The sequence below is a fragment of the Patagioenas fasciata genome, chromosome 5 (assembly GCF_037038585.1).
Source record: "Patagioenas fasciata isolate bPatFas1 chromosome 5, bPatFas1.hap1, whole genome shotgun sequence".
In the NCBI taxonomy this organism is placed as follows: domain Eukaryota; kingdom Metazoa; phylum Chordata; class Aves; order Columbiformes; family Columbidae; genus Patagioenas; species Patagioenas fasciata.
The window spans coordinates 30880674-30895050 of record NC_092524.1 but is presented as its reverse complement, the minus strand read 5'-3'; the positions used below and the strand labels follow the sequence as shown (position 1 = coordinate 30895050).

Genomic DNA, 14377 nt, shown 5'->3' with positions numbered 1-14377 from the left:
TAAAACCAGCCTGGCATATTCTTCTTTCTGCACAATTAAAATTGTTAATTTTCTTCTTCATTTAATGGAGTTTTACAAGAAAGATACCAACTTTAAACCTGGGTTGGTGAGCATTCATTACTGTTTATCAGGCTGCATAAAGGAAAACAGCATCATCTAGAAGTCTACACTGAAAGTAGTGTTTTGGTGCTGCTGTTAGCTGAAATAGATACAAACAATGTTTGAGCCTTCTACTGAAAGGCAAATCTGGTTGCTTCTGTGTACTGTCATATTTTCATGGCTTTTGAACCCACCTTAGTTAGATTAAGCTAATAGAGGTTATAATTACCATTTCATTTTCCTGAATGTTTGTCTCTATTCTGTCAAACAATTTTTATTTGTAAATTAACATTTGTGCATGTGAAGCAACACACACATCTCTTTCTTCACATGGATGATTGCTCACAAATGCATATGTATATTTTGTGCATATAACGAGTTATTTTTTGTATTTTGGTTATGTAATTTAAGTACCTGCTTTTGAAAACTGGGATCTTAAAATGAACTACTTTTCCTGAAAGGCAAACTTAGGAACAAATACATAACATTTGGCACAAATTCACCCCACTATAAATCTCTTCCCAGCCATTGGAATTGGAATCTTTCCGCCGTTCCACAAGGAATCCATCCATAAATGAAAAACTGACTATGAAGCAACAGGAGATGAAAAACAACTGGCTACGACTCCAGGGACAGGCCAAACAAAGGTAAAGACTTCTAGTGGTGTGAATATTTCTCAGCAGGAGCAAAGCTGCTCCCTAGGGCCTCAAATCTACTTGCCAGGGACCTTTTGATAGTTTTTGAGGATCCTTTATGATGTTTATTCAGGCAGCTAAGCCACCTGCATTTTAACAAGTGTGACTTGGTACAAGAAAATTTCCACTGATGTGACTTTGGGAAAACTAATATGATGAGTTTGTGGCTTATCCCACTAAAAAATGTTACTAAAATGCCTCTAGGCTATCAGATTAAATCTGTCATGAAGTCTTTGTGAAAGACTTACATTTGGATGGTTCTAGAAGGTTTTTTTTCTGAATCTTTCCAAAACAAGAAAGGATGAGCTATAATCATTGCTGGAAGTAAGAGCTATGAAGGCTTTTTCACCTCTCTTGTCCTGATGAACTGATATAGAAAATAAAGTAAGCATGTCTCTGAGGCAGTGTGCATCTTCTGTGATTTTGGTTTAACAAGAGGAGTGATAGGAGCTGTGAGGGAAAGCTAGGAGGCTTGAATTCACTTCACTTGGCTTCTCCTTATATACCTTCCTTTGCAAATGGGGAGGAAGAAGCAACTAGCTAATTCTGTGTTGGATAATGCTGAACTGCACATTGTGTGGCAGGAAGGAGAAGCTGGCAGCCTCGTATCAGCTGCAGAAGTTTAACTTGGAGATGAAGGAGATGCTAGATTGGACCCAGAACATCAGAGGCTTAATGGAAGCAGGGGGGCTTCCTAAAAGTGCAAATGAAGCGGAAAGCATGATTGAGGAGCACCAGGAGAGAAAGGCAAGTATCATTATTGCTTCTGACTGAACGTAGCGGGAATCTTTCCCATTGGAGTTAATTGCTGCAGAGGATAATTTTGCTGCATGTATCTGTCAATAACACGGTGAAAAGACTGTTTACAGTAACAGGCTAGGGACAGTCACCTACGTATTGACAGAGTTCTATCCCATGGGCTGTTTCGCAGGTCATGTCTCTGCAAAAAGTCTCAGAAAGCCCCATTAGCCCTCACCTGTACTGCTGTCCAGCCCTGTGGGTAAAAAGCTGGTCCAGTATCAATATATGCTCACTGCTGATCTCTTTATTTGGACTACCAAAAAGTTAATGCCAGTTAATTCTAGCTTTGGGTTAGATTTTGTCATGCAGAATCCGTTTTCCCGAGAGAAAAATAAAACCAGCAGTTTATTTCACACAGGGCAGTATATTACCCTTGGATGGTACTATGCATTCAGTTCTGAAACACTTCCCATCTCAGTACTAATTACCACACAATCTTATGTTGGTTAGTTTGGCTAATATTTTTGGTGGATTTTCTAAAAGAAGTGACATTGTTAATTAACCATACAAAAAAGTTAACATTTTACTTTTCCCCAAGCATCATAGCTATCTTCCAGCTGTTTTTTTACCTCTTCTTTGCAGTTACGTTGCTTTTTCTAAAAATCATGTTCCCAGGATCGTGACTAATATCCAGTGTTTTGTGGGTCTCATTATTAGTTTGTAGATTCTGATTGATTTTCTAGACTTGAATTTAGTATGAAGTACCTGAAGTCCCCTCCTTTTTGAGAGTCTTCCATCTTAACAAAGTTCTCTCATATCACAGACTTAAAAATGTTTTTGCTAATAATTCGTTGACACAACAAAAATATCCCAAACTGCTGACATAGTGTACTCCAAATTGAGACAGTAACAAGATCTAAGTTTTTAACATCTGGTAGTGAAGGAACTCCAAGGGCTCTAAAGAGATAGTCACACAAAAAAATGAGGAACCCAGGCAATATGTCCATTTGTATTGGGCTGACAAAACTAAAATTATAGGCAAGACAGGAAAAAGGAAGGACTGTTTTTTCATTCAGGTTAGTGGCTCAAACCAAAGTCCTTAGGAGAGACTACAGTTGAACACAAAGTGTTAATCTGAATAAAAAAAAATAGAATGGCTATCTTACAGCTGTGTTATTTATGACTGGGCAACACCACCCCAAAAAAAATCCTAAGAACAGCAGTTCTAATTTCAGACATTTAATAATATATGCCATGGTTTTTAAGGTGGTTTATGAGTGAATACATGGTATTATTTCAGGGTATGATTATTTTTATTTTCAAATCGTTTACATTAGGGATGCCACAGTCAGTTTGCAGGGGTCGCAGTCGCTTATAATGCCTTCACCTTCAGGATTCAGTATATAAGCATAACTCATTCCTCATACCAGGTGAAAAAGTTAAATGTATTTAATTTTAATACCACAAAATAAAGTAAAAACTTCTCTTCACTGTAATAATCTGATGCCAGCTTATTTGGCATGAGAGGAAATGTTCTAGGGACTGTCTTTTATGAGAACTACCTCTGATGTAGGGGATACAGTATTATGAATGTACAAAACTGTGTTCATTTGTATCTAAGCATTTTCTAATCTGTTTCTAATTTAATCACAATTTTGATTTGTAGGAGACCAGTTGTTCCTATAGTAATAAAGTCGTTTATGGTCCACATTTATTTTCTCTTAGGCAGTTCTATGTTTTTTCAGTAAGGTAGCTCAAAGATGATTGATTTTCCATACAAATATTAGTGTTGGAAAGTTACAGCCTATATTCTTCCCCTTAAGGCTTGTATTCTGAATAACTGGCATTTTGTAAACCCTTGACACCAACATTAGTAATGTATTTTAGGAGGAGATTGAAGCACGAGTGGAAAGATTCAACTCTCTCAGTAACTATGGTCAAGAACTTGCCAATTCTGGTCACTACGCATCCCCTGAGATTCACCAGTCCCTCTCCAGACTACAGCAAGCCTGGTCTGAATTGGTCCAAGCGTGGCAGGAGCAATATATAAAACTGTTTCAGGCACAAGATTTACAGGTGAGTAAAAAGACATTTGACAAAGAATGCACATGCCACTGACAACTTTCCTCAGCAAATGTATAAAATGGTATCATGAAAGATATACAAATACCCAATGTTTAATTTATACTTCATGGGTTTCCAGAAGGCATGCTGAGGGCCAAGCACATTCAGTGGTGGCAGGACTTCTAGAAATTGTATCTTTAAAAGTCAAAGAAATTTTTGTGGAATATGTGCTCATAGGTCTTTTAAAGGCTATAAAACTTAGCAAAAGTTGGTCTAACTCTCATGCAGCTGGCAAATGCACATACTTAAAATGGAACACCACACTACCAAATTTAATAACGTCCCCAAAACAACATGAAGGCAGGCAAGTATTTAAAAAAAAATATCTGAAGAAAAATTTAGCATGAACAGAATACTGTTTTTTTCCCTGCTTTTTTCTAAGACAATAACTGGTTTAGCTGCAGTTTTCTAGAAATACTTCCCTGCAACAGTCATATCACTTACAAAAATTCTGCTCAAATACCTTGTCGGCAAGAGTTAGAAATAACTGAAATGGAGATTTTACAATGGCAAATATCAAATACCTTAAATAACAGCTGGTGCTACTAGTGCCGTCTAAAAAGCTTCACGTATATGAGGACTTAAACCACGTGGTAAAGGCTGCTTTCATGCTTCTTTATATGTTACATTCTACTTATTTCAGGCCGTGTTACTGTCCTTTTTATTGGCCAGTTACATTACAAAGCACTCTCTACACTATCAGCAAACAAGCTACAAGTACTTGTATTGTATTCTATGACTTAGAAAAATAAATCATATTATAAAGGAGGAAGTTGCAACAATAATTGTTATGCATGTGAATTTCATAGCATGTAATGCATGTAATGCTTATTGCCATCCACCGCTATGTAGTTAATATTTGGAAGAGCCCTGAAGTTTGTTTTTTTCAGTGTATTCTGCCAAAGTCAGGTTTTCCTCTGTTTTACACCATGTTTACAACTGCTTTTTCTTCTCTATGCAGAAATTCTATGGCTATGTGGAACAGACTGAGAGCTGGCTCAGCAGCAAAGAGGCTTTCCTAGCCAATGAGGACTTAGGGGTAGGTGCTTCGAGAAATCACGATTTTCTCTGTAATCGTTGCAGAGAAAAGGGAGCTGTGAAGTATGATGATGTGCCCTGAACCTTCCTGTGATCTTTCTCCTTCTGAATTTACTGCTCTGTCTTGTTGGCAGTTCGGGATCAGATTTTTTTCCTTGACATTTTACACAAGATAGGATTCTCAGCCCCAAGAGTAATGAAACAGTCCAGCTACTCTGTTTATTGCAGGAAAATGAGACTGGAGTTCTCTAACTGGTCATATATGACCCAAATATTGATACATTTACCTCCAGTGTGCAAGTCACCACTGCTGTCACTGCTGAAGTGTTCAGGGTAGTTTTAAATTGCCTACCTCAGGTACTGGTAATGCTGCAATAACTGACACCACATGGTGTGTGCATGGGTTGCAAAAGCTATGCAGGATGCTTGATATACGTTCTGATGCTTAGCTTATTCTGCACCTTGTACACGTACTGCTATCAAAATATTTTTCTCTGATAGAACTACAATTACATCTCAGAGTTCAGTCTAGACATAATTTGTACAAATGCTGTGAAAAACATGTAATGCTAGTGACTGGTGTCTATGTCTGTAGTTTTCAGCCTGGAAGTGTATATTTACAGCCCCTCCATTGAACTGTATCTGACTTAGAAGGAGCCACCCATTTTTCAGTCATATTTAACTCAGCAATGTGCAGAAAACACTCTGTATTTTTCCTTCCAATAACTTATTTAAGCACCCAGAAGTTTAGATTTATTTCTCACCCATTTGATGCTTTATTACATCCTTCAGAATAGTGGGAAAACAGAGTTTATTGTGGTAATGTTTTGACACCACTGATTCTAAAATTGAAAGTGCAGAAGGGTGCTGAAAAGCGAACTCTGAGTCATCAAGCTGGGGATTCACAAAAGTTGCAGGAAGTCAAATTCTGTGGTTTTTCTCCAGATAAACTGTAATTTCAGACTCCAGTCCTCAAATTCAAATTGGGATCTGAGCTCTTCCAAATTCCATGGGTTGAAACCAAAGCTCTAATTTTAATCTCTTTCTGTGACATATTTCTTCACTTAATTCTGATCTCACTTTGGCATCTCACATTTTCTTCCAAAATAACATCTATCTTAAGACTGATTTACAGTTAGGAGCTGATGCTTTATCTCTTGAGAACTGATATATGCAGGAGAAGCTAAACATCCAGCAGTTACTTCAGTCTTGACCCTGAAATAATGGCCTTAGACCATGCATAGATCAATATTTAGGCCCCAAGTCTCAGATTCAATGTCAATAAATTTCAAAGACAAGTTTTCTTGACATCTTGCAAATGTGGGTAAATGCCGTTTAGTTTATGGATTATTAGAGTTTTTGATGGAAAAACTGTCTGAAAGCAGCTCTCCTTTGTTGAATTCTATCCAGGACTCAGTGTCTAGTGTGGAGAGCCTACAGCGGAAACACGCGCAGTTTGAAAAATCCCTGGAAGCTCAGATGGAGAAAATTGATGAGATGGCTTCATTTGCTCAGCAGCTAACTCAGAACAAGCATTATGACTCGGACAACATCACCAACAGATGCCAGGCTGTTCTGAGGAGGTGAAATCAAACCCTTCCCATGTCAGCCACCCTTCTCTTTTGCAATGAGACTCCCCATGTGACTAATGTCTTTAAATGTTTTAGGAGAACCATAACCTGATTTGCATTTACTCAGTTTTGTGCCTTGCGCTGTGGTCTTGCCAAATTGACCTGAGTCTAATCAATACTTCATTAGGAGGTTTCCAAAATATAGTTAAGTGTAGAGGGAGTGAGATTCAGAAAAAAGCAGTTTGTTAGGGACAGCGCTGCAAACAAGAGATAGAGGCCTTTTGTGCCTTTAGATACTTAATTATCATGAAATACCATCAAGAAAGGTCATTTGCTACACAACTGCTTTTTCACTGCTCTAATGGGATTAATCTCAAAGCCGTGCATAAATTATCTATTAGGGTTTTTGCAATTTTTCTGACCAGATTTTGCCCTTTTATGTGAATTACTTTATTTCTCCCAGCATGTTGCATATTGTTCATCTTAAACAAGTGCTGACAGTAGAAGCATTTGTGTTCAATGCTATAGCAGATGAAAAGATAGACATAAAATTTATAAAGAGAGATTGGAGATCCCTTACAAAGAGAAACTGGCATTCCCTTATGATTAAAGTGAGCATATGAATTTATTAATATGATCAAACTATCTCATGCCTGTGTTAACACAAAGAAAGTGCTGCAGGTCCACATTTGGAAAGAAGGTGACAGGATGGTGTAGCTTTGGTTTTTCTGTGACAAATACCACCATACTCACAGGCTTTCCATAGAAGAAACATGCTGAGTTTTTGTTCTCTTGTACTCTGAAAGGCAATAATGGTGATCCCTAGAAACAGCTATCATATATACAGAATTTGTGTGTACTTCAGACATACCTATCTGCTAGTCATCTTCCCTATAGTGTCCTGAGCATCTTCTCTGATAGTCCATGAGAGCCTGTATATTATGCGCAGTTCTATCCTAGAGAGATTGCATGTGTTTTAGAGATTGAAACCCCTTATCCTATGTAATTCACTCCGTAGCTTTTACCTCACACTTCTATCTTCATCTCAGAAAAGAGAAACTGCTGGAGAATGCTGCTGCTCGCAGACATCTGCTAGAGGAATCAAGGCTTCTGCAGAAGTTGCTGAGGAGTTCCTTTGAGGTACAATTACACAGGTTTCATTGTATTCTGGTTTCTTAAAACTTGCTGCTCTGAGTAGATCTGAATCCTCAAAGGGATTTGCTGTGAGAAAAATCAACGAACTGAATCTGGAATGAGATGATATTGGGAAAGATGAGGATAAGAGTGAAAGGATATTTTTCAGCTTCCAAGTCACAGCTTCCCTCCAGTCACCAGAAGAAAGATCTGTTTGGATGCCAGTAAAATGCAGAAGAAATAAATGTATGAAAAGGACATGTGCCACCCTTTTAAAATTCATAGGAAGAGACAAATGAGTTCTTTTCTTGTGAGATACTGACAGTGGGTTATAAATAGGGAGATAATTGCCCTTTCTCCCCCATGCACATGTGTGTACATGCACACACATGCCCACACACTTTCTCACTGTTCATGGAATATCTGATGGAGACAGCCACCTTTCCTGGAAAGAATGCTGGCAAACAGAGATATAGGGGTGACTTAATTATGAAACAACTCATTTGTATCCTGACTCACTAGTCTCATGTTTTATACATATTAGAGGAGAGCCTGGCAGGTCAGAGCTGAGGTTTTGTCTGCTTTTGTTCTTTTCTGCCCAAAGGTGGCTGCCTGGATCAATGAGAAGAATAGCATTGCCCAGGATGATAGCTGGAAGGATCCAAGCAATCTGCAGACCAAACTGCAGAAGCACCAGACTTTCCAAGCAGAGATCATGGCCAATAGAAACCGCCTGGACTCCATCAAATCTGTGAGAGAAGTGGGGTTGATGGCAAGGGGTGGCAACTGGCATGAAAGACTCTGCAGACAGTCTGAATTACAGTGATCTCAAGCGAGGGGGAATCACTGTCCCCTTGCTGATATCATTCATGCTGTCTCTGAGAGGACTGGGAAGCTTATTCTTTCTGTGTCCATCAAGAACTTTCTGTCACCATTGGTTTCTTTCAACTTCTTTCTCATTGTCTAGTGTGAGTTTGCTATCTATATTCACTGTACATGCAATGGAAAGAGATAGGTGCTTTCAATTAAAGATTCAGTCAGATGACTTTAGGGACTTCTTCTCTGGGGTGATGCCACTTTAGGGGGATGCCTGTTTCTTTCCAGCAGAGAACCTAGCTGATTGGATGTACAACTTCAACAAGTCAGATAAGCTGTGTCTAACAAAAAGGATCGAGAAGAGTTTTCAACTGTTGCCTTTGCAGAGACATGCTAGTAGGAGAGATATGAGGGAACTCTGACAAGCTTTGTCAGATGCTTGGCAGAAGCTGTGATCAGATGATGAGTTTGGAAGAACAGACGCTTACATGTTTCTTAACCTTATTTTCAACACAGTGCTTATAGCTGTATTTTGCAATAGATAACTAAGCATTAAAAGTAGATTCCCTGTTCAGACTCACCTGCATCCAGTATTGTTAAGTTCCCCTTTTTAAAACAAAACAAAACAAAACAACCAAAACTTTTAACACCCCTGTGTGTAGGCACAACAGGGACGTTAAAGGGCGGAGTTACAATTCTCTCTAATCTGTTTTTAAAGAGCTGTTTGCACAGTCTCTTTCACATTATTTCTTGATAACCTGTCTTTTTGGTTGGGAACAACCTTAGTGATCATTCTTTAGAAGAAAATTAACATTTGCTGTGTATAGCATCTTTCTCTTGCTGTGCCTCCTCTTCCTCATTGCAAAATGTAGAAATAGCTCAATTTAACATTCTAAAGCAAACTCGGTCCCAGCTTAAGGATATACCTAGAGACTCTTCTACTTGATGGAGGTCTTGCTGTGCCACCTCTACCTCTTCTTCTGCCAACCTGTTAAGCATCTGCAGCTCAGGGAATAGAAATGCAGATAGACTTTTATTGCATAATACAATGGTACAATGGTACATGGTTAAAAGTGGTTTTATTATCGCACACAGTGGTCCACTTGCAGGAGGTAGTTCTCTCTTAACATGCAAAGAAGGGAATAGAAAAGGACAGGTGGCTGGGCAATCTCAAACAATGATCACAGAATGGAGGACATAATAGAAAAAACTGAGTGCTTGCAAATTAGGCTCCCTGCCAGCTTTCAGGCCATGTAGCTGTTGTGTAATGAAAATTCTCTTCACTCTTTGTCTTCTAATATTGCCTTCTAGCATTTCAAGTAACTTTAGAGGCCAGAAAAAAACAGGAAAATCAATCTCTGTGCTAGTTTCAATAAGTATTTTGCTTTTATCTGTTTTTCCTTCTGCAGATCTGTTCTTCTGTCTGTTATGTCAGCAAGTGAAGGCTGCAGCCAACCCTTTACATATCAGTGCTAGTAAACTCTGTTTACAAAGGCAAAAGGAGTATGTTCTGGTGTGTTCACCAAAGCAAGAAAGCTTTAACTGTTCTCTCTGCTATAGGAAGGGGAGAAGATGCTCCGTGAGAAGCACTATGCCCCTGAAGCCATTCAGTCCAGACTACAAGAAATGGAAGAGCTATGGGAGGAACTGCTAGCAAGTTGCCAGGATAAACAGGCCAAGCTGCAGGATGCTTACAAGGTAATGCAGGGAGGCCAGTGGCTGGGTCTCGGTGTCATTTCCAGAGACAGCACAGCTGCCTTCCTACACATCACATCTACGAGTGTGTCATTTGATACAATCAAGCCTGATTCCTCAAGACCATTAGAGCAAAGAAACTACTAATTGTGGACTGACTGAATGGAAGTGCTGGGAAAACTGGAGATCCTTATGGAGGGAAAAGGATTTGTAGGCTGTATTCCCTTCTGCTTTCTGCTTCTGGTTTAGATCAGGATTCCAGAGATTGATACTGAGAGAAAATGTCAACTCTCTGCATCTGTCCCAACGGCATCTTTTCTCCAACACAATGAGAAATAAACCCACAGCTGCTTTTCATTCTTCTAGCTCCAGACACATGACTTCTCATGACTGTGAGTTTTGCATGGGCTATCAGATGCTCTGTGGGTATAAAATAGAGCTCTTCCTTTAAATGTTCTCTGCATCTATTCTTGCATTCACTCTGACTGAATTATCTTCTTCATGTGGACCACCATCATATCTGGGAATTGTTCACTGAGCACTGGGAAGTTTTCCTGTGTTTGTGTGTAATTCTTACTGAAAGTGGCCAAACTTTTATATCATGTTGTCTGTCCTAAATGTTTAAAAGATCTTTTATTTTCTTCCCACTTATCTTCAGGGCCTTCATTTTCAGCGAAGTGTAGAGGATATGGAGAAATGGTTGGAAGATGTGGAAAATGAGTTGAAAGCACCATATAGCAACAATGATCTGGTGGTTTTGAACAGTCATCTGAAGAAACAAGAGGAACTGGAGGAAGATATTGCTGGTCATAGGGACCGGCTGCAAGAGCTTGTGGTCACAGCTCAGCAGTTTCAGAAGGAGAAGCATTTCCTTGCTGATGAACTAGAAGAGAGAGTGGATCAACTGGTGCAGAGGTTTGAGAGTGCATTGCCTGTCTCCTGCTATCTTTTTCCTATTTTCATCAGGCTTTTTATTCCCTGCATTTTTTTTTCTTTCCTATTCTAGATCATCCTGAAAATAATGTTTTGCATTCATCCCGTATTAATCTGTGGTCCTCATTTGATTCCCTTTAAAACCTACAGATACAAAAGTCTACGTGACCCTTTGCAGGAGAGACGTGGGAGTCTGGAGGCAAGCAGACTTCAATTCCAATTCTTCCGAGATATTGATGAGGAGTTGGCCTGGGTTCATGAGAAGCTCCCCATGGCTTCCTCCAGGGATTATGGCCATTCCCTGGCAACTGTTCAGAGTCTACAAGAAAAGCACCAGGTAATGTGAGAACCATTCTCCATCTTTAGAATCAAAGAGAGAACTCAGAATTCACTTTGCCTCTGGCAAACTTCATCTACTGTGCTTTGAATAACAGGATTCATGATGCCAGGGATTACTTTCACCCTTGTCTGATAATAATGACGTTTTTTGAAGGCTATGTCCGTGACTTGACAACAGGTGGGATTCCATGCTGCTTATCATTGCAGTGGTGTAGGTAGCAGACCATATGCTTTTCTGTGGACACATTGTCTCTTTGAAGTGAGGTCAAATCCTGGCCTTTGCACTACAAAATTCATTTTGCAAACTGTTGTGCATGCTGTCATAGCTTCTTTGGGCAACAGATGTCCTAACAAAATGCTTTGAACCAAGTAAGCTTGTTGCTCAGATGTCTCAGGTTTTGCTCACAGGAAAAAGTTCCCCCAAAACTCCTTCTAGTCTGGAGGGAGTTAACAGAATATTAATGATCCTTAGCTGACCTTCATTCCAGTGGTAGCTTTCCAGATAGCTGTTGAATTGTGTCACAAGATTCAAATAGACCATCAGAGAAAGCAGTGCCTGGAACACTGTCATCTCAAATATCAATAAAACAGCAGCTACTTTCCTAATTGTTTGGGTTTTTTTAATAAGGAGAACTGTCTCTTTGCAAACATGAGGTGGAAGAAAAAAAAAAGTCCTGCTAGAAGTTTTCAGAAGCTATTGGTGTTTAATATTAGCAAATGACAGCCCATTTAAGTGCCAGGTCAAGTGCCTCAGGAAAATCTGTGCAATCTGCAATAGGGCTGGGTAAGACAGAATATCTTATAAAGTAGGCGTATGTGTGATATATAGACACAGAGAGAGAGTAGGCCCAAGCATTTGGTGCAATCTGCATGTCTACAAATAAAAATCTGAACTTACAAAAAGTTTGAAATGTCCCCAGGGAAAAGAGTCAAGACTGCTACAGGTGACATACAGGACAGGGATGAAGTCTATTAAAAAGTTAATTTATCCTAAGTGTACTGACAATTTAATGAAGACTCTTAAATGCATCTTCTAGAATATTCCTGAATAAGACCCATGGGTATATTCTAAATAGTTTGCACCTTCTTAGTACTAAGTGTAATTCACATATTTGTAAAAATTCAGTATTTAAGCAAGATGCAGTTGGTGACTTTGAGATTAAACAGCTTCATCATGATTAAAAGTATAAATGTTATGTGTGCAATTAGTCCTAAAAATTATGAACGTGGTAGGGAAGTGATTATGTTCACAGAAAAAGGAATGTTTGAGCTGAATTAATTTCAGAAAATACTTGAGATAACTGAAGGAACAGTGGAGATGCAGCTTTAGGCTGCAATTATCTTTGTGTTAATTGGCCAGGGCTCAAAATATTTCAATGAACTGTGAGAATGGGAGATATAGACCATAATACCAGTGCATAATGAAATGACAATTCTTTCTGCCATTTTGCTTCTTATTCTCCCAGAAGCAGGATTACAATATAAGCTTTAAATTCTCAGTCTTTTAGCAGCTAGGGCCTCTGCACCTTTAGGGTTTTTTTGATGCTGGCTTGCGGGCAAACAAATGTCAGAGGTACCATAACTGTCAAGAATTTAACATCCTAACAGTTCCACCCTCTATTGTTTATCTTAATGAGCTGGATTTGCAAAATTCAGTCCTTGGTTCGTTACCACAAAAGAGATTATGCATGATATGTATCACTGTAAAAAATATATATATATATAAAAATATACATATATATATATATATAAAAATAATAATTTTAAAAATTATCTTCAAAACTGCATTTACTCACAAATATAATATATATACACACACAGTTGCTTGGCTTGGAACAGAGTTTCCCCTCACTGCCCTGTCCCCCGATTTTTTTAATTCCTGTTGTTATAAATGAAGTATTGTGAATACATGTTCTTAAATGGTCAACTGCAAAGTTGTTTGTCATGCTCCTAGCTTATTATTAATATATAGTACAAGATGCTTCATAATCTTTGCCGCTGGATTTCATTCTGCTGGGGTCAGATACGGTGTCACTCTTCAACAACATAGTACCTGTCTTGAAATTAATAGAGGGCAGTTAAATGCAAGATTAGAATCAGAGCTCTTTTCCAGCCAAGTCTGATAATTAAGTTGAAAAAGCAGCTCCTCTCCCCAGAGATGGCATCTCTTCTACATTAACACAGCATTGCAGTCTGTGTCATAGCTATACAAAGAAACAGAACAGTTGTAAAATGGTGGGGTTTATTCTCAGGGTGCTCAGGTGTAGTTAGCCAGGGAATGCACATCTGTCCACAGACAAATTGATGGCATGGTCCTTGCCCACCCAGGCAAATATCATATGAGGGAGTATATGGAGGTATGTATATCATTTAAAACTCTACCGATCTTCAAACATAAATTTCAAGTAAAGTCTCTGAGAACTGGTTCAGGTAGTTTTCTTCTCTCCTTGTCCTCATGGCTGCCTGGTAGTATGTGTACCCAGTGTGTGTTCACAGTGGCTGTTACACAAAGCTGCATCTTCAACAAATACACTGGCAAGTGATTAATTCTGATGAGCTGCTGAATTGATTTCCCTTCCCTAGTCACATTTTAATTCAAGAAACACCATGTAAAGGGGTGGAAGTGGGTATATTTCAGTAGAATTTACAGATAAAAGGTTTGTGGTTAGAGACTTTTTCTTCCACACTCTGAGGTGAATACACACCAAAGTCCAAACTTCATGGCTGTATTTTATTTCTATAATCACTCCTTTACCCAAAAAAACTCTTCCACTCCATTTCAAGCATCCATTTCAAGCATTGGGCCTCTGACCCATCTTGATGTATAAAAACCAGATTTATAATTGAATTACATTACAACATTGTCTGGTATAAAAATCTCCATAGCTTTTATTTTTGGTCTGCCATTATACTTTTTACTCTTTCCAGAATTTGGAGAATGAGATAAGCAGTCGGGATGCTTTAACCAAGGCAGTGCTGAGTACAGGGCAGAAACTGGTACGGGGAGGCCACTCAGCCTCTCGCGAGATTACGGAGCATATGAAGAAACTTGAGACTTCTGTGGAAACATTGAAAGCAGAGGCTCAAGAGAGGAGGCAACGGCTCAAGCAGTCATACGAGGCACATCTGTTCCTAAATGAGGTAAAGATGGTTCACAGTAGATTTATTTTGGTCTTCCTTTGCTTAAAAGAA

At 38.9% G+C, this 14377-nt stretch overlaps 1 protein-coding gene across 2 annotated transcripts in view; it reads left to right on the top strand.

Annotated features, from left to right (window-relative positions):
- Nucleotides 1–14377, top strand: part of SPTBN5 (spectrin beta, non-erythrocytic 5) — a 103935-nt gene that overhangs the window by 72856 nt on the left and 16702 nt on the right. For both annotated transcript variants that reach the window (XM_071809212.1, XM_071809211.1), the window contains exons 45-55: nt 625–746; nt 1379–1541; nt 3423–3611; nt 4621–4698; nt 6108–6280; nt 7318–7408; nt 8007–8153; nt 9779–9916; nt 10572–10828; nt 10997–11183; nt 14114–14326. In XM_071809212.1, coding sequence (XP_071665313.1) covers nt 625–746; nt 1379–1541; nt 3423–3611; nt 4621–4698; nt 6108–6280; nt 7318–7408; nt 8007–8153; nt 9779–9916; nt 10572–10828; nt 10997–11183; nt 14114–14326 — 1758 coding nt within the window. The remainder of the gene's footprint in view (nt 1–624; nt 747–1378; nt 1542–3422; nt 3612–4620; nt 4699–6107; nt 6281–7317; nt 7409–8006; nt 8154–9778; nt 9917–10571; nt 10829–10996; nt 11184–14113; nt 14327–14377) is intronic.